General features: G+C 31.5%; 1 protein-coding gene across 6 annotated transcripts in view; it reads left to right on the top strand.

Moving 5' to 3' along the window:
- The window catches only part of LOC118196521 (AP-5 complex subunit beta-1-like), a 178,415-nt gene that overhangs the window by 136,077 nt on the left and 17,627 nt on the right, over positions 1 to 24,711 (top strand). For all 6 annotated transcript variants that reach the window (XR_015041764.1, XM_085819161.1, XM_085819162.1 and 3 more), the window contains 2 exons: positions 22,955 to 23,028; positions 23,932 to 24,016. Coding sequence is in view for 5 of the 6 variants with exons in the window: in XM_085819161.1 (XP_085675287.1) it covers positions 22,955 to 23,028; positions 23,932 to 24,016 (159 nt within the window). In the remaining variant the exon portion in view is untranslated. The remainder of the gene's footprint in view (positions 1 to 22,954; positions 23,029 to 23,931; positions 24,017 to 24,711) is intronic.

Genomic DNA, 24,711 nt, shown 5'->3' with positions numbered 1-24,711 from the left:
GCATTATTGGTAAATTGGTTTTTCTCCAGGTAACACATTATTTCTGTCTTTTTCTGCGAATGCTGCACTTCACCTTCGATAAATACTTGGATGAAATATGAGCAGCTTACAAACACTGGAAGCAAATACCATTTTTAATTAGCAGCGATTTCTTGTTTTCAATTGACAAACCCTTTCCATATAAACAGTCTTCGACCAAATAGGATTCCTTTCTACAGAAGATACAAAGTTTAGATTTCAAGGCCAAATTGTTTTCTAATAACTCAGAAGCTTTCACTGGGCCTGTTTTCTCTTTTTGCTTTTCTAATCGCAGATCAGTCAGTCAGGAATTAAATGCCTTTGGATGCAAAGGTTTGGTAAGTTATAAAAGTGCAACTCTGTTTTTTTTTTTTTTTTTTTTTTTTTAGCTGTTAACTTTTTGTGCAAAAAGCCAATCAGATCATTAATATAATACTTATCTCCAACAGGAGTGTTTGTGCTCCGGAGATTTTGAACTTCGATGCCCGGAAATTCCGGGGATAGTCGTTCAAAAGGAAGTAGGAATAATAATGAATTATTTATTTTGATCTGTGTAATTTTGTTTGCTTTGAAAGCAGAAAACGCAAGGTCAGTGTGTGTGGTGAAAACTTTTCCTTTCTTTCTCCAAAGGCAGTGATAATGCGTGAAAAGGGGAGAAAAACTTCTATTTTGTTCTTTCCTTATTGCGAGTTATGACTCATTCCCCTGGTTCTCGGACATTCTCTTCTAGATTCTTTTCGGCAAGTAGGCGCGGCAGAAAAAAAAAGGGAGAGACTTCGTTCGACCAGATGTGCGATCACTTGACTCTGGGTTCAAAGGTCTTATCTCTCCTGGCGTGATGCCAATAAGTAGAGAAGGGGGATTTTTCGCCGTATTAACTATTTGTCATTGATCGCTTCTCAACTTTTTTTTCTCCGCTGTGTAAAATTTTCGTTTCATTTATTGATGCACGTGTAAATTTTTCGTTTCGTTTATTGAAATATTTTTTTTATTTATGTACGCAAGAGAATTTCACTATGAAATTTCTCGATATAAATAGTGATATTATACAGTTAGAAGAAGGTGTCCGGTCCGGAATGCATTTAGGTGGAATTGGATTGAACGGAGAGATGGTAATGGGGATACCATCGGCACAAGGTGCAAGAAAATAAATGTTGCTGGACAAGCATATTGTGTTTTTTGTAACTCACTGCTGAAGTATGGTGGGGAAGGATTCAAGGCTTTCACAAATCATTCTAAAACTGTAACGCACATAAAATATTCAAAGTGCATTAGACATTCAATGACTTTAAGTAATTATGCTAATTCAAAAAATACTGATGACTTACTGGAGACTGATGCTCGGCCATTGGATATAGTGACAAGAAAAGCACGCCAAAAGGTATTAATAACTTTGTTTATCGCCAAGAATTCTCTTTCTTTCAATGTAGCTCCCAATTTAATTGAACTCTGCAAACAGTTGAGCCGCGATCAGACGGCGCTAAACTCGTTGGAAATGTCCAGGACTACTGCATGTTATAAGATGAAACATGGGCTCGCAAAAACTATTAAGGAAAATATCATTAAAACTTTAAAGGAGACTTCATTTTCTCTAAATTTGGATGAAAGTACTAGGAATGCTCAAGAAAGTATACTGGCAATATTGGTGCAGTTTTATGACAACAATCAAAATGAAGTTGTAGTTCATCATTTTGCATCTCTAAAGATGGACTCTTGCAATTCAGAAGCTGTTTTTAAAGCAGTTGTTAATACTATTGAAGATAATAATATTCCATGGGCAAACTTAATTAGTGTATTAATGGACTCATGTAACACCATGCGTGGAAAAAAAAAAGGGTGTTGAAACCAGACTACGATCAAACAAAGCACCCCACTTATTAGATATTGATGGTGACACATGTCACATCTGTGGGATCTGTGGAATGCTCTTATTGCATTTTATTTTCACTACTTGGATAAAACTGATAAAGGGGATTATTTTTCTTATGTTGAAACTGTATGCAATAAAAGAAATATTTCTGCAGCTCAGAAAAAAATTGTTGAAGGGGTGTATTCTTGCTTGCATTCCCAACAACTCACAAAGGATGCTTTAGCTCGGGAAAAAAGAATACTACATGGGTTATTTGTTATGCAAAACAAAACTTTATTGCATATGGCATTATATTCAGCAGTATTACCAGAGTTCAACACATATATTAAATTATTTGAAACAAAAAAACCAATGCTTCATTTAATACATTCCAGTATTTATAAATTGATGGCAAAATTTTTCTCTTTTTTTATGAAGCCAGAAAATATAGAGTGCATATCTTATAATGATTTATTAAAGGTTGATATCACAAATCCAGAATTCCATCTACCTAGCAAAGTAATATTTACTGGTGCAGAAGCTTCCACTCTCCTGAAGAAATTATCAAAAAATCATCCAATAGCAAAAGAATTCCAAATTTCTCTGATGAAAGCTTATACTAATACAGCACAGCATATGAAACAGAAATTATCCCTTAAAAATTCATATCTAATTAGTTTTACATCATTAGATCCAGAGCTAAGAGGTAAAACCAGTACAATATTAGCTTTTGAAAAATTATCATCTTTTATGTCCCATATTTTTAGTGATAATGAAAAGTCAAAAGTAGAAGCTGAAATAAGGTTATACCAGAGTGATATTGATATCACCAAAGAAATGCTCTACACATCTGATGAAAGTGGAAATCAAGTCAAGTGTACAATTGATAAATATTGGTCTAAAGTTTTTAATTTAAAAGATGATTTCACAAATGATTATAAGTATCCTACATTGGCTAAATTGGTCAAAGCATGCCTTAGCTGCTTCCATGGCCCATTAGTGGAAAGTGCATTCACTTGTCACTGACTATAGAACCTCTCTTAAGATTGATTCCCTAGATGCAGTGCAGACTATTAAATATGATTTAATGGCTTCTAAAGAAACCTCATGTGAAAAATATGGCTCAAAAAATCCAATGACTGATCCAATTCACAAAGATCTCTTACTGAATATGTACAGAAGTTGGAAAACATATCAAGAGGACTTAAAAACATGTATTTCAGATGAGTCACCTATAAATGTCTACATTAGCAGAAAAGCAAACTGCTTCTACCTCTGCATGTGCAGTTCTCGAGGAAATTTCTTCAACTGTAAATGAGGAAAATAAAAGTCAACCTTCCTGCAATTATGAAGTTCACCACAAAAGAAAGACAAGCCCACAAACATCAGAAAATAAAAAAAAGCAGCAGAAATTAGATAATTTTTTTTAAAGAATTAATTCAGGTAATTTAAAATATTTACATAAAATGTAGTAGTTTATGTTTGAAAATTTATGGTTATTAATTTTGCAAAAAAAGTAATTCATTGAACTTTTATAATTAGGTCATTCAGTACTTCATAATTGTAATCTTTCATATCTCTCCCCCCCCCTCGAATTCCAAAATGTCAGTAGTGAGTCCGTAAAAGTTTCAGGGGATTTATTGGAGTCCCACAAACACCCCTGCTCTTAATTCTTTATTAAATTGGTAGTGCTTTTAAGATTATAGGATGTAATAATGTGCTAAAGGTTGTTGACAATACACTTAACAACTCTTAAGATTCTAATATTAATTTGAATCTTATCAAACAATTTATGAAAATTCACTCCATTATTTGAATATTTTAGTCTGGATGTTTCTAATTGATTAATGTGGATGTTTATCAAAACTGCTTTTCTTCTGAATCTTCATTCAAGAAAAGAAACTTTTTTTTAAATATATATATAATTTTTGCTTGAAATAGAAAAACCTTTTATAGTTTCTAGAGCAGTTTTGGCTGGATGGGCTTATAAATAATTCAATTTTCTTATAAATAATTTACTTATTACATGATGTTTCGAATGAGTTCCAGAGTGTAAGCCAATCATTTATAAAATTTTGCAATTGTTGTTATAGGTAACTTCCCATTAAACGTTTGCTGAGAATTTACATCCAAATTAAGTGATGAATTGGGAGAGTTATAAGAATCAATTCAGACCTCTTGTTTGCTTTGAATCTCCAAGTCATGATTTTTTCTCCCTATACTTCGGCGGATTCAAGTCCTTTATCACGATCTTTGGGATCTACTAACTTTTCTATTTTGATATCTGTCAATTTAAAACTTTCAAATTTCTTCTTTAATTGTTCTATAAAGCTCAATTTCATGATCTGTGGCAGTTACTTCTGTTTTTGCAATTTCAGCTTCAGTCTGTCAATAAAGTTTAGTAACTCATGCCCTTAATTTTGAACATTTTCATATATGCAATATTAATAGTTCCATGGCTGTCTTGCTTAGTCTACTTTGCATTTATATGCTTAATTCAAATTTAAATACTTATTTGGGGTTCAAACATATTTCAAATTATATCATATGACATAAAATGCAGTAATTTTTTAATTTGTTTAGGCTTTTATTATTTCAATAGAAATATCAAAGTTGAGCCAACCTTTTCTTCCCAGGATGACTGCTCTCCTCATGCAATGAACTGCATTCAAACAAGTAATCTAAAAATGAAGAGGGCACATCTTAGTGAAACAATATGTTAAACATAATTAACAGTTGCAACATTAGTCTTAATACAGTATCTGTCCACCGATTATTAAAAACACAGTTTCTCTCTTCATGTTTCGAAAAGTCCTAAGCTTGAACCAAAAGTTGAAGTGTAGCATACTTTTCTCGCACGATAATTCTGTGGGAAGTTTTTAAGGCTCTGTTTTTAACATTATTGTTCAGCTCTAAGCTGCCACAGTTGGCAGTACATTTATTTTGTAAGCAGATAATGCACACCATCACAGTGCTCACCTCATGCACCAATTTCTGGAGGAAAGAACTATAGTCCAAATAAAATGCCCAACATGTTCTTCTGACCATAATCCTGTTGAGCATGTGTAGGAATCTCTCCTAAGATAATCCTGGCTATCCTTTCATCCTGTCTTCCAATCCTTTCACCAAGCTCTAGATGGGCTTAAAACTTCTCTATACGATCAGTGGGCATTATTACTCATGCAACTCATTGACAACATCATATTTATTTCACAAATGCCAAACATTAGCACTTAAGCCATTAGTTTATGGGCTCTCCAGTAATTTTTAACAATGTCTTCTTGCTGAGAAAGTGCAATAAAATTATTAAACTATTCAGAAATAATAGGCTGATTGGAGTCAGACAAAAGACAGTTTGGGAAATCCACCATTCCAATTCTGTAGAGGTGGTCTCGCAAACAGTCATATCCATTAAGACATCTAAATAGAGCTACTGCTGTCTGTCTTGGGAAACTCGGAATAAAAGTTTGACAACATGATAAATAGCATGAGACATCACTGTCAACTCGGTACTGCGGTTTGGGATAATTATACTCACCATTGGTTGATTTTATATATATACATATGTTACGGTGAAACACCGAAATTTGGAGAATGTCGACTTTCACCGGTGAATGTCAACATTCACATAGTCGCTTGGTGTATGTCCGAAATATTTTCCAAATACTCTTATTTCTGACTTACACCGGTAAATGTCGACATTCACCATGTACTAATGGTGAATGTTGAACATATAAGAATATCATATTTTCTTCTCCGTAATTCAGTTGCGAAAAACGCACTTGAGACTTAAAATAAGAACTTAAGAACATAAGAACTTAATACACACAGTATATTCAAAAGGAGAAAGGAAAATAATACAAGTTAAAAACTTACTAAATTATGTGATTCAAATCTTATTTATTGCAACAACTTAAACTATTATGACACTTTGAATTTCACAAGAGGCCCTTGCTTTTACAACTGCATTTATTTGTGGAACACTTCCTTTTGCAATGACAAGCATGTACATACATTCCTCTGTTTTCGACCTACACCAGAGCATATCTGTGATTGTCGACATACATCGATGAGGGTCCGAATGTACAAGAACTTAATGCAATATTCGATCTTTCACCGACGTATTTGGTGAATGTTGACATTCTCCGGTGAAAGTCGACATTCTCCAATTTCGGTCTTTCACGGTAACATATATATATATATATATATCAGTCAAAAGTCGTTAATCCGGACTCGGGACTTCAGCGATTCCGGATTATCGATTTTTCTGGATTATAGATCATCAGTTTAAATCTGGTAAGATGGCATGCAGAAATTATAAAATTAAAAATATGAAACCGTAATTTATGAAATAAAGAACAATTATGATCTAAAGTGTATCAAAATTTACAAAAAGAAAAAACTTAATATTTATTTGTTTACTTTATTAAACATTTCCTTCAATGTAAGTTGCTTCGTTTCATGTGATAATACTTTCTCTTTAATTCTATTAAACAGACATAATTTCTTGTTTAGTTACATAGTTCCGCTGTTCAAGTCCTATAATTGCTGTGTTGAGAATACCGACTAATTTGTCAATCAAAATTTTTTCATTTTCAATAACCTCTGTGTCACTTTCTTCACTATCGGAAGCGAATTATAACTAGGAGGAATTTGATTTAAATCATATCAAAGACGGACTACATCGAGATGAAATACTACATTTAGTAAGGAATTATAAGCCAAATAAAATAAAAACATTTGCCCTGAAGATAAGGATAGTGTTGACAGATCAACTTCCAATTCATTGCGCGCCACGGCGTCCCCCCCCTTGCAGAGCAGCGTGAAATTGTTAAACAGATTTCGGAATGGTTAGAGAAACAAAGGATATGCCTTTATCCATTTTTTGCAGCAATTCCACTTTTTGTTTAATGGACTTCGAAACATACTTTCTCTTTGTAGATCCTTTACATATTAGTTGTTGGCTTTAGTTTTCCACATGCAAATTTTGATCGGAGATGAATCGGCGGTAAGCTAACGTGGTTGCCGCTGATTGGCCAATTACGTCACGATTATCGGGTTGTTCGAGTATTATATATATGTACGCCGGTATCGGCGAATGTCTCGTTCTCTTGTGTTATTATGAGTTAGCATAATGCTAGTTTGCTTTCAATCAAATGATTTTAAATGTAAAGGCTACAGCGTTAGCTCTTTTATTTTAATTTATGAAATAAAGCATGAATTTTATTTATATTAGTCTTAGCTTTATTTAAGAAGCAAAATATGCTTTGCTTTTATCACCACTGCCAACAGGGATATGGGCCCAGCGCCAACAGCTAATCAGTCATCCAGTTCAACTCAGCATTGAAGGAATGTAGGTGAAGAGGGCCGTTATCCACAAAAAGAAGCTGACCTGTCTTAGAAGTTTGTTCAAGTGATTTTGCTCACACTTAATTGAAGATGTCATTACTACCTGAAGGTTTTGAGCTGTTAAACCATGACAACTGGGATCGATGGAAAGTCAATATGAAAATGCTGTTACTGGATAGAAATTGTTGGAGCTTCATAGAGGACAAAGAAGAAGAATTAGATAAAAGTGATACAAGGCGTGAAAAGCAGGAGTTCACACTGAGAGAGAACAGAGCCTTCACTACATTATATTATGGAATTAAAACTGAGTTCAGGCCGCTGATACAAGAATGTTCAAGTGGTAAAGAAGCATGGGAAGTTCTACAGAAGCAATTCGAACCCAAAACAAGAGCAAGGATAATTCAGTTACTGGAGGAATTTTTTAGTATTATATATACACCAAATGAAGAAATAGGATTATTCATCGCGAGGATAAGAATGACTGCAAAGAAGTTGGCTGAAGCTGGACACAACTTGGCAGATCTTTTTAAAGGATTTCAGGCAATAAGGAGATTACCCTCGGAATACTACGGCATTGTACAGTTGATCTATAGGTGGAAGGATGAAGATTTTATGCTGGAAAAAATTGCTGAAGAACTTAACTGGTAAGGGAAGAAAGCCGAGTTCACCAGGTAAATGCCGATTTAGAAGACAGCAAGGTAAGCGTGTTTAATACTATTGGTTCAAATGCAGGGAAAGATAAAGTTGAAAATAAAACTAAATCTAAGAAAAAAATGGGGAATATGAGAATAGGACCTTGTTTCAGATGTCATAAATTTGGGCACTTAATCGCTCAATGTAAAGAAAATGTAAGTAAAAATCAGAAGTTTAAAATAAACGATAAAAATGGACAGTTTAAAGATAAAGAATTAATGTTAGTAGAAAATTATGTAACAACTACAGATAAAGGAGGTAACGCAGATAAATTTAATTGGGTTGTAGATACTGCAGCTACAACTCATTTCTATAATAATAGAAATTTAATGACAAATTTCGAAGAAATAAACGATATACGTATGTCTTTAGCTGTAGGAAATTGTGAAAGTAAAGTACTAGGAAAGGGTACCATCAAATTTGCAGTAAAAGTAGGCAATCGAATAAATTGGATGGAGTTAGATAATGTGTTATATAATCCAAATCTAAGGAGAAATTTACTATCGGGAGCAAGGTTAGAAAAGGCAGGTGCTCATTTTGTGATTTCAAAAGGGAAGATGTGGATATACTTTAATAATTGGAATAGATTATGCTACGCTAAATGATATGACAGACTTTATCACGTAAAACCATTTAGATATGCAAGAGATAAAAAAAAGAGGTTGGTTACGGTACAGAAATTGGAAGGTTAAATAAAGTAGACGATGCAATGCTATGTCATCGGAGATTTAGCCACGTAAAATTTGATTATATTAAGAAAACTGGTAAGAATCAAAGCGTGAAAGGCTTACCAGAAATTGGAAAATCAATGGAAAGGTGTGAACCGTGTATTATTGCTAAATCTAGTAGAATAACTGTTAAAACTGTTCCGAAGAGATCGGATAAACCATTGCAGTTGGTTTATTTAGATGTTTGTGGCCCACTACCAGTTCCATCTAAGGGTGGGAGTAAATATTTCCTTGCTATTGTGGATGACTATAGTAGATTAGTAACAGTGTATTGTATGAAAAATGAAAATGAATCGTTCTACAACTTTAAGAATTATCATAGGCAAATGGAAAGACTGACGAATAGAAAATTAATAAGTATACGCACCGATAACGGTAGGGAATTCTGTAACAGGCAATTCGAAGGGTACTTAGCCGAAAATGGAATTAATGTCGAACGCACAAACGCGTACACCCCAGAAGAGAACGGTGTGTGTGAACGTTTTAACTGAACGGCATTAGACGCAGTTAAAGCTATGCTTAATGATGGTAAAATGGGAAAAGAATGGTGGGCAGAAGCTCTTGGCTGTTTCGTACATACGTGGAACAGAGTATGTCATAAAAGCAACCGAACGTGAAATGTTCCTAAATAGAAAACCCAGTGTTGTTTATTTTAAAATATTTGGTTGTAAAGCCTATGTTGGCATGCCAAAACAGATTAGAAATAAATTACAAATGAGGTGCAAAGAAGGTATCATGGTAGGATATGCGAAGGAAACTAGGGGTTATAGGATATGGCTGCCAGAATAATGCAAATTAATAGAAACTTGTAATGTGAAGTTTGATGAAAAACTGTATGCAGCAAATGGCATCCTGGATTAGAAATCAAAACCTAAATTTAAAAGACTAGAGGAATCTGAGCTATTAGCAGAATCAGATGAAGAACAGGAAATTTCTAGAGAAGAAATAAAGTTGTCAGATGACAAATCTACTCCGAAAGAAGTATCAAACCTAAACTGGCAAAGGAAGCAGTTAAAAGGCCAGATGGAACACGTACAAACATATATTATTATGTAGAGGGAACAGACACCCGTTTTAGATCCTATAATGATATTGAAAAGTATTGTGAGGCAAGAAATATTAAATTTGAAAAAGATAAGTTTGATTTTAGTGGAGAAAACGAATACAGTCAAAAGTCGTTAATTCGGACACCCATAATCCGGACCTCAAAGCTACAAACTTTCTGCGCATGCGTCGCGTCCACGCATGCGCACAGGCGTTTACGAGAGCGCGTAAGACCCTTATGGCTGCGAATATGTTTGTGCGCATGCGCGTTTAATGTGTAACGGAGTTATACGCTAAGCTAAAGTTATCTAATTCAGTTAATGTTGCAGATTGCGTTGTTCCTTAATCTTCGAATTGGATCCGGCTTATTATTTTTTGCAGACTGTTAGAGCAATTTTATAAAAGTAAGCTTGAACTTTCGATTATGTCAAATAGAATTTCCGATATATATTTACTACAAAGCGAAAGTATGTTTTGAAATCCGAAATCTGTTTATCAATTTCACGCTGCTCTGCGGCAGATGGGGGGGGGGCAGAAACGTCATTATTAGATTATGATAGATTAGAAAGATTATGTCAAATAGAATTTCCAATATATATTTACTAATATGTAATTTGTATCTACAAAGCGAAAGTATGTTTTGAAATCCGAAATCTGTTTATCAATTTCACGCCGCGGATTGGAAGTTGATCTGTCAACACTATCCTTATCTTCAGAGCAGATGTTTTTATTTTATTTGGATTATAATTCCGTACTAAGTTTAGTATTTCATCTCGATGTACTCCGTCTTTGATGTGATTTAAATCAAGTTCCTCGTCATTATAATTCGCTTCCGACAGTGAAGAAAGTGACCCAGAGGTTATTGAAAGCATTTCGATTGACAAATTAGTCGGTATTCTCAACACAGCAATTATAGGACTTGAACAGCGGAACTATGTAACTAAACAAGAAATTATGTCTGTTTAATAGAATTAAAGAGAAAGTATTATCACATGAAACGAAGCAACTTACATTGAAGGAAATGTTTAATAAAGTAAACAAATAAATATTAAGTTTTTTCTTTTTGTAAATTTTGATACACTTTAGATCATAATTGTTCTTTATTTCATAAATTACGGTTTCATATTTTTAATTTTGTAATTTTTGCATGCCATCTTACCAGATTTAAACTGATGATCTATAATCCGGAAAAATCGATAATCCGGAATCGCCGAAGTCCCGACGAGTCCGGATTAACGACTTTTGACTGTACTTGGGGAAAGTTAATTTTGTAGAACAGGAGACTAGCTCCGTGTCTGAAGAGACAAATTCCGTAGAAATTGTTATCCCACAAAATTTTAAAGAAGCTCGAAAATCGGTAAATGCCGAAGAATGGGATAAGGCAATGAAAGAAGAAATGGACACAATGAAGAAAAGAAAGGTTTGGGAATTAGTCGAAAAGCCAGAAAATAAAACTATGATAGAAAACAAATGGGTCTATACGCTAAAAAGAAATGAAAAGAATCAAGTGGTTAGATACAAAGCACGTTTAGTAGCACAGGGATTCAGGCAGAAAAGAGGTGAAGATTTTGATGACGTTTACAGTCCTGTAGTAAATTTTTCAATCATAAGAATATTTTTCACTATCCTGGTATGTTTATATGGATGGACTAATTGTCAGTTAGATGTAAAGAATGCATATTTATATGCAAACCTAAATGCGAAAATATATATGACCCAACCAGAGGGATTTATCGAAGAGGAAAATAAAGTGTGTTTATTACACAAGGCCATTTACGGTCTACATCAAAGCGGCTGTGAATGGCTTTGTGAATTTGAAAGTACTTTAGAAAATGTACATTTTAAGAAAATACAATGGTGTAATTGTGTTTATAAGAGTTCAAATGTAAAATTCTCTTGTTATATGTAGATGATATTGTGATTTTAAGTAAAGATCAATATAGTATAGATAAAGTAATTTCACAGCTGAGTAAGTTTTTTTATCTTAAAGTGTTAGGCAAAACTAAAACGTTACTTGGAATTGAATTCTTAGAGAATGAGAATGGGAATTTTATACATCAGCAAAAATATATTGAAGACATTTTTGAAAAATTTAAACATTTCCAGATACCAATAACTTCACTTCCCATAGCTAAAGGCACTATTCTTACAAAATTAGATTGTCCATCTACAAGTGCAGAAATTGCGGAAATGCATACATTACCCTTTAGAAATCTGTTAGGATGTTTAGTTTTTGTAGCTAACAGGACAAGGCCTGATATTACATATGCACTGAATATCTTATCACAATTTCAGGAGAATCCTGGAATTATACATTGGGAAGCATTGTTGAAATTGCTTGGTTATTTCAATAGTACTAAATTATATAAGTTAAACTTATCGAAATTTAAACATATAAATTTATATTGTTATTCAGATGCTGATTATGCAAGTAATAGAGATGACCGTGTGTCCATGGGAGGATTTATATTATATTTAGATGAAGTACCGGTAATCTGGAAAACAACTGTTAACAGCTGTTAAACAAAAATGTGTAAGTTTATCAACCATGGAAGCGGAGTATATCGCCATATCTGAAGCAGCGAAGGAATTAATATGGACGAAAAATGTCTTACAAAATGAAATTTTAAAGTTTAATTTAAAAGAATGTAAACTATTTTGCGATAACAAGTCTGCCATTGATTTTTCTAGATCGCCAGTAGAAAATCGCCGAACTAAGCACATAGACGTAAAATATCACTTTGTTAGAAGACTAGTAAATGATGGAGTGTTTGACCTTCAATTTATCACCAGTAAATTAAATAATGCCGACTTATTTACAAAAGCAGCGACTGCTGTTAATTTAAGAAAGTTTTGTTTAGATGTTTTCAGTGTTTAAAGACAATAAATGTTTTCATATAATAGAATTGAACTATGAACTTCTGTAATTCTGTGTTGTAAGTTTTGTTTTTGACTTTGCATGAGGAAAAGAGGGCCGTTTGTTGGCTTTAGTTTTCCACATGCAAATTTTGATCGGAGGTCAATCGGCGGTAAGCTAACGTGGTTGCCGCTGACGTCAAGATCGGCGGGTTGGCCGAGTATTATATATACGTACGCCGGTATAGGAAATGTCTTGTTTTCTTGTGTAGTTATGAGTTAGCATAATGCTAGTTTGCATTCAATCAAACGATTTTAAATGTAAAGGCTACAGTGTTAGCTCTTTTATTTTAATTTACGGAATAAAGCATGAATTTTATTTAGATTAGTCTTAGCTTTATTTAAGGGAAGCAAAATATGCTTTGCCTTTATCACCACTACCAACGTTAGTAAATATATATCAGAAATTCTATTTGACATAATCGAAAGTTCAAACTTACTTTTATAAAATTGATCTAACAGTCTGCAAAAAATAATAAGCTGGATCCAATTCGAAGATTAACGAACAATGCAATCTGGAACATTAACTGAATTAGATAATTTTAGCTTTGCTTATACCGTCCGTTACACATTAAACGCGCATGCATAAACCTATTATGTGCATACGCATATTCGCAGCCGTAAAGGTCTTATGCGCATGCGTAAACGTTTATGTGCAGAACGTATGTAGCTTTAAGGTCCGGATTATGGGTGTCCGAATTAACGATTTTTTTTTTTTTTTTTTTTTTTTTTTTTTTTTGAAATTTTCTAAACCAGTGTATTTTATCAAGCAAAGCCTGAATCATGAACGGTGAAATAAGATCATTAATGTATATGATACATATATCTAATGCAGACACTCATATATGTGTATAATAAAATAAATGAAAGATAAGAGATAATATTAAAAAATCGAGGGCATTAAAATAGTGCTCCTAGTATAAAATGTCAAACTGAATGCTGAACTTTAAATCAAGTACTTACCACTCTCCTGAATTTAGCTAAATAACAACACTACCTAAATCCTGGACAATGTTCAATTTGAAATTTAATTTAAAATTTTGTTAATTTATGTACTTTATTCAGGTTTTCATAGATAGCCTGACCACTTTGTCAACTGAAACTAAAATTATGTTCTGTTTTGCCCTTTCTCATCTCATTTCCGCTCTCTTTTTTATGCACTTCATAATTATTATCCGTAGTGACAATGCAGTACAGTCAAAAGTCGTTAATTCGGACACCCATAATCCGGAATGATCTATAATCCGGACCTCAAAGCTACAAACTTTCTGCGCATGCGTCTACGAGAGCGCGTAAGACCCTTATGGCTGCGAATATGTTTGTGCGCATGCGCGTTTAATGTGTAACGGAGTTATACGCTAAGCTAAAGTTATCTAATTCAGTTAATGTTGCAAATTGCGTTGTTCCTTAATCTTCGAATTGGATCCGGCTTATTATTTTTTGCAGACTGTTAGAGCAATTTTATAAAAGTAAGCTTGAACTTTCGATTATGTCAAATAGAATTTCCGATATATATTTACTACAAAGCGAAAGTATGTTTTGAAATCCGAAATCTGTTTATCAATTTCACGCTGCTCTGCGGCAGATGGGGGGGGGCAGAAACGTCATTATTAGATTATGATAGATTAGAAAGATTATGTCAAATAGAATTTCCAATATATATTTACTAATATGTAATTTGTATCTACAAAGCGAAAGTATGTTTTGAAATCCGAAATCTGTTTATCAATTTCACGCCGCGGATTGGAAGTTGATCTGTCAACACTATCCTTATCTTCAGAGCAGATGTTTTTATTTTATTTGGATTATAATTCCGTACTAAGTTTAGTATTTCATCTCGATGTACTCCGTCTTTGATGTGATTTAAATCAAGTTCCTCGTCATTATAATTCGCTTCCGACAGTGAAGAAAGTGACCCAGAGGTTATTGAAAACATTTCGATTGACAAATTAGTCGGTATTCTCAACACAGCAATTATAGGACTTGAACAGCGGAACTATGTAACTAAACAAGAAATTATGTCTGTTTAATAGAATTAAAGAGAAAGTATTATCACATGAAACGAAGCAACTTACATTGAAGGAAATGTTTAATAAAGTAAACAAATAAATATTAAGTTTTTTCTTTTTGTAAATTTTGATACACTTTAGATCATAATTGTTCTTTATTTCATAAATTACGGTTTCATATTTTTAATTTTGTAATTTTTGCATGCCATCTTACCAGATTTAAACTGATGATCTATAATCCGGAAAAATCGATAATCCGGAATCGCCGAAGTCCCGACGAGTCCGGATTAACGACTTTTGACTGTAATTACCATTTGTGATTTTATGGTGGTTGGACTTCCTCCTCCCCCCCAAAAAAAAATGACTGTCAAGATATATGGAAGAGTTATTATAAGTTCTTTGTTGCACCATGATTTTGTTGTAAGTCTATTGCTTTTTCAAACTTAAGCCTATCCTTATGAGTGGGTTAGCTGGTTTTAATTGTGTTCCTGTTTTTTATCATGTTTGGGTGATCATTTGCACATTTAATTAGAGATACACTCTTCTTTTCAATACTACTATTTCTGATTCGTTTCTGTATCTCATAGTCTGACTGCATAGTTGATTAGTTTCTGTATCTCATTGTCTGGCTGCATAATTTTGACTATTAACCGCTAGCTGCTTTGGCTACACACCAGAAATATATAAAATCTTCAACCATGATGAGACAACAGGAAGCATAAAATGGTATACACTATGTCCATAAAAGTCTTTATGCAGTCTTTATTTTGGAGACTGTTGGTTTTTGACCTATTTCAATTACAAAAAGACTATATATAAGGAAAATAGTCATATTATGATATTTTCTGATTTAAAATCTCATTTTTTTAAGAATTATGAAATCTAAAGTTTTAAAATTTAGACTGTGATGTTAGATCAAAAGATATGAGAACAGTAGCATTTTAAGACATAGACATATATTCAACAGTAAAGAAACTATAAGATCACATACGTTTAACTATTTACATAAAGATCATAAATTGGTGCTACTTTGGTAGACGGTTGCATGGATTTTTGGCGATTTACGTTGGCACGGTTTATACAATCATCAGTCATCTTGAGAAACGCTGTTTTTACATATTTTATGCATAGTAAAGTATTCGAAACTTAAAAAAAAAAAATATCATTAAAAGTAATGGATCAATTTTTTGTTGAATATGTCATTTTTAAGGTGGCAGGCAAATGTAAATAAATACATTTACTATGAATATAAAATACTAAAATAAGGTAATTATTACTTTCATATAACAAAGAAATAGAATAAAAACACCGCTATGAAAACATTGTGCTAACGTTTAATTGGATTAAAATATTGCTTAAATTGAATATCGAATTAAAAACATCATACCAACGTTTAAAAGAATTAAAATATTACTTGAATTCAAATCCTTTAAAATAAGTTTTATAGGATATAATTATTTAATATTAAAACATATTTGGCAATAAATATCTCTGCAATTTTTTTAAAACAGTGTATTAATTTTTTTAATAAAAATTGAAGTATACAATTATAAAGTAAAAGAAAAATATGTACTTACATTTTTTTTAGTATTTAACCTGTCGTATATATATTGATAGGTAACACAAAAAAAAATTGGAATCATAATTTAGATATCAATGAAAAAAATTTGAAAAATGTAATCTAAGGAATTCGAAGAGATGAATAATAAAATTTTAAAATGGCACGGTAATGAACAAATATTCAGTAACTAATCAGGGAGCTGATAATATCACGAATAGAATTAAAATTATTTAAATAATCATACATAAAAAATCATTTTAAAAAATGTAAAATCAAATTGTATTTTAATATTTAACAGCTATAAATAATGTTTAAAACATTAGGTTAAATTTATAGATAGATATTAAAACCAATTACTTTTAAAGTAATGTGACATCATTCATTACATCATCCACAACATAAAATATCATAAACAATAAAATTTTAATTTCAAATAAAAATGCAAAATTAAATTGATTTTTAATATTTAGAAGCCATAAATAATATTTAAAACATGCAATTTATGCATAATATATGCATTATTTATAAATTTATTTATTAAATAAAATGACAACAAAGTATTGGTTACCATAAATAACTTGTTTAGTAATGGGTTTACCATAAGTCGTATCGCTCGCCAAAAAAAAAATCACCCAAATCCGTGCAACCGTCTACCAAAGTAGTACCCATAAATCTTCTCAGCATCTCATTAATTTCATGATGATATCTCATTTTCTAAAGCCATACTTAAAAATAGATTTAATAACATTTTTATATTAGTGTTAACAAAAGAATACCCAAGCAAAAAAAAATTTTTTTTTCCTTGTTGCCAAAAAACATTCACAAACTTAAATAAAGAAAATATAAAAACTACCATTTCAACAATAAATGTGAATGATATCATGATCATGATTCAAGTTTTTCTGGCATAGTGCCTACACATATTTATATTTAGAAGTTTAAATAATTGCTGTTAAAAATTTAAAAAAAAAAATTGACTAAGATTTTTAATTTTAAAATTTGGGTTTATTTTCATCTTTTTTAATTTTTCCTAAGAGTTTATTTAGAAAATTAATTGGAATAATTCAGCGTTTTTTCCTCTTTTAATGTCATTCAATGATATTCTTTTATGATTTAATAATGTGTAACATTCTTTTAATCTATAGTTTTGTTACATCTGGTATGCCAGAATTATTTTCTCACAAATAATCTGTAAGCTTTTAAATACTAAAAAAGCAGTCATGATAATCATATTCAGTTTTATCAATGTTTATGATCTAATAAAGAGGAAAAGAGAAAAGAAAAGGAAAAAATAAGTTGGATTTCCTTAATTCTTTTGCAAATAACATTAGAAATTGGCCATTTGCCAATATGAAACCTGCCATTGTTTTTTAGAACAGAAATTGCATATGATTCTGTGAATGAATGCCTTCAGGAGGGGGGGGGATGTATAAAAACATTTCATGACAGTCTGCTTCGCACTTATCTGTTAACATTAGAAACTTTCTTCTAAACTGATATTTAATTTTATTTAGATAAAATTTAAATATTTTGCTTTCCAATTTGTGTATGACCCTGCAGCATTATCTCAGTTTTAAAATTAAATTTGAATTTTTGAGTTGGTGAATTTTTATCATATGAAATTCTGACATTTTTATTTTACTTTTTAGAAATAAAATTTTTTTAATAAATATAACTATGGGGAGAAGGCATACTAAAAGTTAGATATTTTTTATGAAATTAACTTTCTTTAATTTGGAAATATTTTAAAACCTTTACTTAAATATTTTACTTTTATATTTACTTAAATATTTCCCATGCTTAAAGCATCTTTGTAATTGAAAGTATAGCTCTTTGACCAATAGTTGTAAAATTAAAGGCCACATAGTTATTTTTATGTGCATGGTATATAGGTTCATCATTTAAGAAATTAATTAAGGTACATGATAATGGCATGCAGAGATTCATCAGCAATAACTGTAATGAGAACACTGTGTCTTTATGTAAAAGATCACTCGTACTAGAAATTAGGCCAGAATAAAATTAAAACCATCAGTAAATCTAATATTAGAAACTCTGTCGTAACAAAGCTGAGAGACCTACAAGCTTGCAATTTTGTATGTGTAATAAAGCTCCCTTGAGCATTTAGAACCCCAAATTTCATTTATCTACCTCTTATAGTTATGAGATTATTAAAGTCTGAAAAGTGTCATTTTTATCAGTCACTCATCAAAAACCTAAACCACTTCTAAATGACTTGAAATTTGGCATCAAGGTAAATCATTAGGGATATACAAAGGGAAAAAATTTAGAACTACATTATTAATATATTAACTAAATTATTAACATTTATTGCAACAGAAAAAAAACTACATTATTATCGAGGTTAAACCAAATAACACTCATAATGTGCATTTGACAACATTACCAATAGATGGTGTTGCACCGACCACCAGTTTCAGCACCACATTAGATACTAATCGGCTTTGCTGAAAGTGAAGAATAAAAACCTGTTTAAAATAGATGAAATGATAGGGCAGAGGTAGAGTGCAGGACTGGCTCTTTTTTCACTTTGATAGTGGTTTCGAGCCTAACTACAGCGATATTGCCAAAAGAATGTAAACAGCTTTCAAGCAATAAAGTGTTGCCATTCAGTAACTCAAATTTAAGTAACAAAACAAATGCTATATGTAAATAAAGCAGTAGAAAATTTTAAAAAAGAAAACATAAATCTATGCTTTAAAATAAGCTTTAAGCATATATATTGCTTAATAATTAAAACTAGCTGTTTAAATTTATTGTTTACATTTTAACATCCCTTTAAAAATCTAAAACTTCCATAAAGTGCATTATTATCAAGGTTAAACAAATAATGAGGAATTTTTTATATCATTTTCATAAAAAGAAACTAGTGCAGCAATATGCAAGGAAAAAAATTGAAGGTTACACATTTGTTTAGATGCTTTTTCATTTAAGTGTCTAAATAAGAACATAACCTTTAATTTAGCTTTTCAAAAATTAATGATATGATGACAACATAAATATGGAAAAAGGGCCAAGTTCAGGAGAAACAATGTTCGGTGTAGTCTGTCACCGACAAAAGAGTTGAGATCTAACAGATGGTAAATTCCATAGCAGTTCCTTTTAATCACAGCTGTAGGAATTTACAACATTCTTCAATTCATTTAAAAAAACAATTTATTACTTTCTTTGATATCTGATTTCTAACTTAGCAAGCTTTAATTGCCAATAAATTACGTTAAAAATATTTGATTTCTGCAATTAGAAACTCTTGTAAAAAACAATTTATCACTTTCTTTGATTATCAGATTTCTAACTTATCAAGTTTTAATTGTCAATAAATTATGTTGAAAAATTTTTACTTCCTCAATTAGAAATAACTTGCTAAGTTAGAAATCCGGTATCAAAAAAGTAATAAATTTTTTTTTTAAATTAGTTGAAAAACATTGTACATTCATACAGCTATGATTAAAGGAACTGCTAGGGAACTTGGCATATGTTAGATCTCAACTCTATTGTTGGTGACACAGACTACACCGATTGTTGTTTCTTCCGAAATTTCTTTTTTTCACATTTATGTTGTAATTATGATATTATATACTTCCTTTCTGAAATATATATGACAACAAAAATAAAGTAATGCAATAACTAATGAAAAACTGTGAATAAACAATTGATATATGCATAGAAATGCAAAATGATGCACAAAACTTATAAAAATTATAGTAAAAATACGATGCACAAAATTTGGTATGATGTATAGTTTTAGCATGTTGTTTAAGTCTTCTTTTACCAAAATTCAAAATAGAATTGAATTACGTAGTGCATGATAATAAATCTGAGAGTATGCATATGCATGCTAAATGATTATATATTGCATGTGTATTATTATATAGTGTTTGTGTATATGTCAGGCATTGCCAAAACATGGTTTGCAAGCAGCATGCAGATATTTGGCTTCTTAAATGCAATTTGTATTGTAGCAAAGAATAGTCTGGTTTTTTTAAATGTAATTAAAAGCAGAAATCAGCCTATAATATATTTTTAGTAACTTAATTTAAAAGTTATGTGCTTTATAATTTTAAACAATTTTAAATTCTGTACCCTGAATTAGTCATCAAAGTAACAAAAGAAAAGCAAATAATTCTGTTTGTGCAAATTGCTGCTGTGATGATGGTGCTTTTAAACCAAATAATTGTTCTTGAGACAAAAATGACAAACACATTGATGAAATACTGCATTATTTAATGGTTTCAATTCTTATTGACCAACATTGTGAATACATACAGTGTTAGCCGATGAGCCACCGTGAATACATATAGCCTATATGATTTCCATTTGTCGGTCCTCACATTAAAAGTGCTAATTCCTCTCATTCTCTCTCTCTTCCTCCCCCCCCCCAAATTACTGCCTTATTCTTTGTTTAACCAGAAAAGCTTTTATGTTATTCTTAAAACTACTATGTCTTCTTTTCATCACAGTTTATTACTATTAAAATCAGTTAGCAGTTAGTAATTGTAATCAGAGAAAATTTGGAGACTAGAAGAAATTACTCAATTTTTCTGTTTGAAAATGATACAGTAGTTAAAATTTATTTGTATACCACATGCAGAGCAAATGAAAAAAGAATTACATAACAACATAAACAAATAATTATGTAACTGAAATGATATTTTTTAATTTGCTTCAAACGTCTCTTTACTTTCTTTTAAAATACTATAAATGTCTAGTTATGGCTCTTGGAAAACCTACTCCAGATCTTGAATATTTCTGAGCTTTATTATGTTTCTCCTGTTGAAGTTTAATTGCTTCTAGTATCCCTAACTGAAAATTTTAATTTTTATAATTATTATTATATTTATCTGAAAATTTTAATTTTTATAATTATTATTTTTATTTTTATTTTAATCTATTTTTATTGAAAATCAGCTCTGGGAAGTGATTGTTGTTTTAAGAAAGCAGCTGCAAATAAATGAGATGTTCTTGCAGTTTCTCATCCTCTGATGCTTTTCTTTAAGGTTGAGCATAAAATTATTGATGATTAATATTACAAATTCTTTTTATTAGGCGTATATAGTCTTTTTCATTGTATACTAATATTATGTTCTGATCCATGCATACTTGCTGCCCTAGAAAATATGATGAGTAGCAGAAATTGGCTGCCACATCATTCAGTGGAGATTCAATTCACTTATAACGTACAGTGGATGGACAAAAATATGGAAACACCTTGTGAAATGCATGTTTGAAAAGAAAGATTGATTTTAATGAAATATGTAGGTGGCACTGGCGTTTTTGACTACTATACAACTTCGTAAATGTGCTAAACACTTCAGTTGTTGTCGGAGTACTGTTATGTGAGGTTGTCATTGCATTATGTCAGAGTTAACAGACTTCGAACGTGGGCAAATTGTTGGAGCACGTATGGTAGGTGCTTCCGTAAGCAAGGTAGCCGAGGTGTTTAGTGTTTCAAGAGGTACTGTATCGAAGATTTATTCCGCATATTTGAAAAGCGGAAAAACATAATCTGCTAAATCACAGTGCGGACGAAAGTGTGTCCTGAGTGATCGTGACAGACGATCATTAAGGGCAATTGTGACGAAAAATAAGAAGACCACAGCTGCAAAAGTTACTGCTGAAATGAATGTTGTGTTACCGAACCCTGTGAGTACCAAAACAATTAGAAGGGAGCTTCATAAACAGGGAATTGCTGGCCGTGCTGCAATTGAGAAGCCGCTCATCAGTGATGCTAATGCCCGTAACAGGAAAAGGTGGTGTTTAAGTCATAAAGCCTGGACTATAGAGGAGTGGAAGCGAGTAATATGGTCTGACGAGTCTTCTTTCACATTGTTTCCCACTTCTGGCCGAGTTTACGTCTGGAGAACGCCATCTCAAGCCTATAATACAGACTGCTTGTTCCCAAGAGTGAAACATGGGGGGGGGGGGTTCTGTTATGGTTTGGGCAGCCATATCGTGGTTCTCTGCTAGCCCCATGATAACTGTGTCAGGGCACATGACTGCCAAGATTTATGTGAACATTTTGGCCAATCAAGTTCATCCCATGGTACAAACTTTGTTCCCCGATGGTGATGGTGTCTTCCAAGATGACAAAGCCCCTGTTCACACAGCTTACATTGTCCAGGACTGGTTTTCTGAGCACGAGGATGAGTTGTTCTATCTCCCCTGGCCACCACAGTCACCAGAACTGAATATTATCGAACCTTTGTGGTCTACATTGGAACGGAAAGTGCGTTCTCGTTATCCACCGCCAACATCGTTATCTGAACTTGCCACCGTTTTGCAGGAAGAATGGTATAATATTCCCTTAGCAAACATACAGGAACTGTATTTATCCATTCCGAGAAGACTACAAGCTGTTTTGGATGCCAACGGGTTTCCTACACCATATTAAGCAAGGAAACATCTTTTTCTAAAGGTGTTTCCATATTTTTGTCCAACCCCTGTATAGACCTTTAAGGCACGTTTATACAGTGATGGTAGAGAACAGGCAGAATCTTGGATTAAATCTCTTAGATTGCTGTCAATCAAAATTGTACTGAAATTTAAGCATATAGTCCTCATATTCTTTGCCATAACTAATCCAATACAAGCTAGAATAAAGGGATATAACTTTTATAGTAAAGCCGTAAATGGATAATGAAAAATTTACATAAATTTTTATGCTTTTTAAGTAGATTGCATTCTTATATGATCAACTTTAAACAGTTTTTTACATTTTGACTCTGTTTTATTATTTTTTTATATAATAGTCTTATTATTTATATAGATGTTTTTGAAATATATCAGCAACATTTAAAAACACATCACCATGCTGTATCTGTACCTTTTGCAGTAACATATGTGAGTATAGTTTTTATAATTTGTTTTAATTTTATTTTGGTAGTTTTATCATTTTAACAAAATGAACAACTTTTATTATTTTCTAAAACTTTTTAATAACATGTTTTTAATTAATTAGTTTCATTGGTTTATTTTCCTTTCCTTTTCTCATTTTATGTGTATTTTCTTTTGAATATAATTTTTGAAGAAATGTAATTTGGTATCAAATAAATATTGCAAGTGTTCAGTAAATTTCTTAATTTGTCAATAAATATTTATTAGTTCTTACACATTGTGTTATATGAAATAATATGCGAGATTAAAAGTTTACATTAAATCGAGTTAAATATTTCTAGTAGAAACTTTATACTAGTAAAGTAATCAGCTACATTTTAAAAAATAATAAGTTATGCTGCGAACATACTTTATGTATGAATTTGCACAGCAGAATTTCAGGTGTAAAATTTATTCATTAGAGATTTATAGAATTTTATCTGTTTTAAAAAATTCCATAAAAGAGTCATAGTTAATGGAATTTTGTAACTTATAATTAATTGTAATAATTTCAAATGTTGCTTTTGATTTAAATCATCTTTACTGCAGTAAATAGATTATATCAAGCTTATTTTTTTGGATGATTTAATCTTTTTAGATATAGATCAAAATATCTTAGGTGAATTTTCAGATACTAGATTATCTTATAATTTTTGGAAAATGTTGCTGATAGGTTTTTATGATTTTTTATTTTTTTATGTGTAAAAAATTCTGGAAAGAGTTTTTGTCAAATGACCATCTTTTCTTACAAATGCCTTCTTTTTTCCTCTTGTGTTCTGATTTGTTATTTGTTTAAATATAACAGAATTACTTATTTTGTGAAATTAAACTACTTTTTTTTTTTTTTTTTTTTTTTTTCATTTTATGCAGGTTAATGATATTGAAAAGCCATTTTGTAATATGTATAGCATTGTTATTACAGCTCAGTCAACTCCACTTTGTAAGGAAATTTCAGGTATTCCCCCCTTTCTTTATTTGCTTGAATAGTTTTTTTATTGTGAAATATTGATATTTAGTGTGTCCATATTCTCTTAAAGTGAATGTAAAATGTTTTACTCTTTCTGTTACTCTATTTTAATTTGTTGCTATTAAATTTTAAAAAAGTATCATTGTTTTAATTTCTTTTAAAGTTATTTTTGAAGTAAATACATGTTTTAGTATAATGTTAAAAATTTAATGTGTTTATTTTTATCCTTATAAAAAATTGTAATGAAAGAAATTCTTTTTAAACTCTTAAAAACTTTAAAATATGTTTAATATTCTAAAACAAATTATTTGTAGAATGTAAATACAGGTTGAGTCAGCAGTATGTCTATACATTTGATTACATTGTGTAATGATAATACAACAAAGGAGATTGAACCACTGGAAAGTCAAGTCTTCAAACTGCTGGACAACATACGACAATGCTAATTAAACTCACTTTATTGCCAATAGTTGTTAGATTTCTTTTGGAGCAGAAATTTTTTTTAAAAAATCAACAATGCCCTTGCTGGGATTCAAACTCTGGATCTCCCAATGCTAGCCAAATATGCATCCAGTTATACCATGAAGGCGTATTGTTAGGAGAGAGAAAATACCTTACGTTCTACTCCATTTAAAGAATGACTGCAGAAGGATGGACCCAATTACCAAATCCTGGGGTGATAA

This window comes from Stegodyphus dumicola, chromosome 6 (assembly GCF_044657685.1).
Source record: "Stegodyphus dumicola isolate Sdum_Otavi_A_Nest chromosome 6, ASM4465768v1".
In the NCBI taxonomy this organism is placed as follows: Eukaryota; Metazoa; Arthropoda; class Arachnida; order Araneae; family Eresidae; genus Stegodyphus; species Stegodyphus dumicola.
Note: the sequence above shows the minus strand (reverse complement) of the source record. Positions and strands in the feature narration are given on the sequence as shown.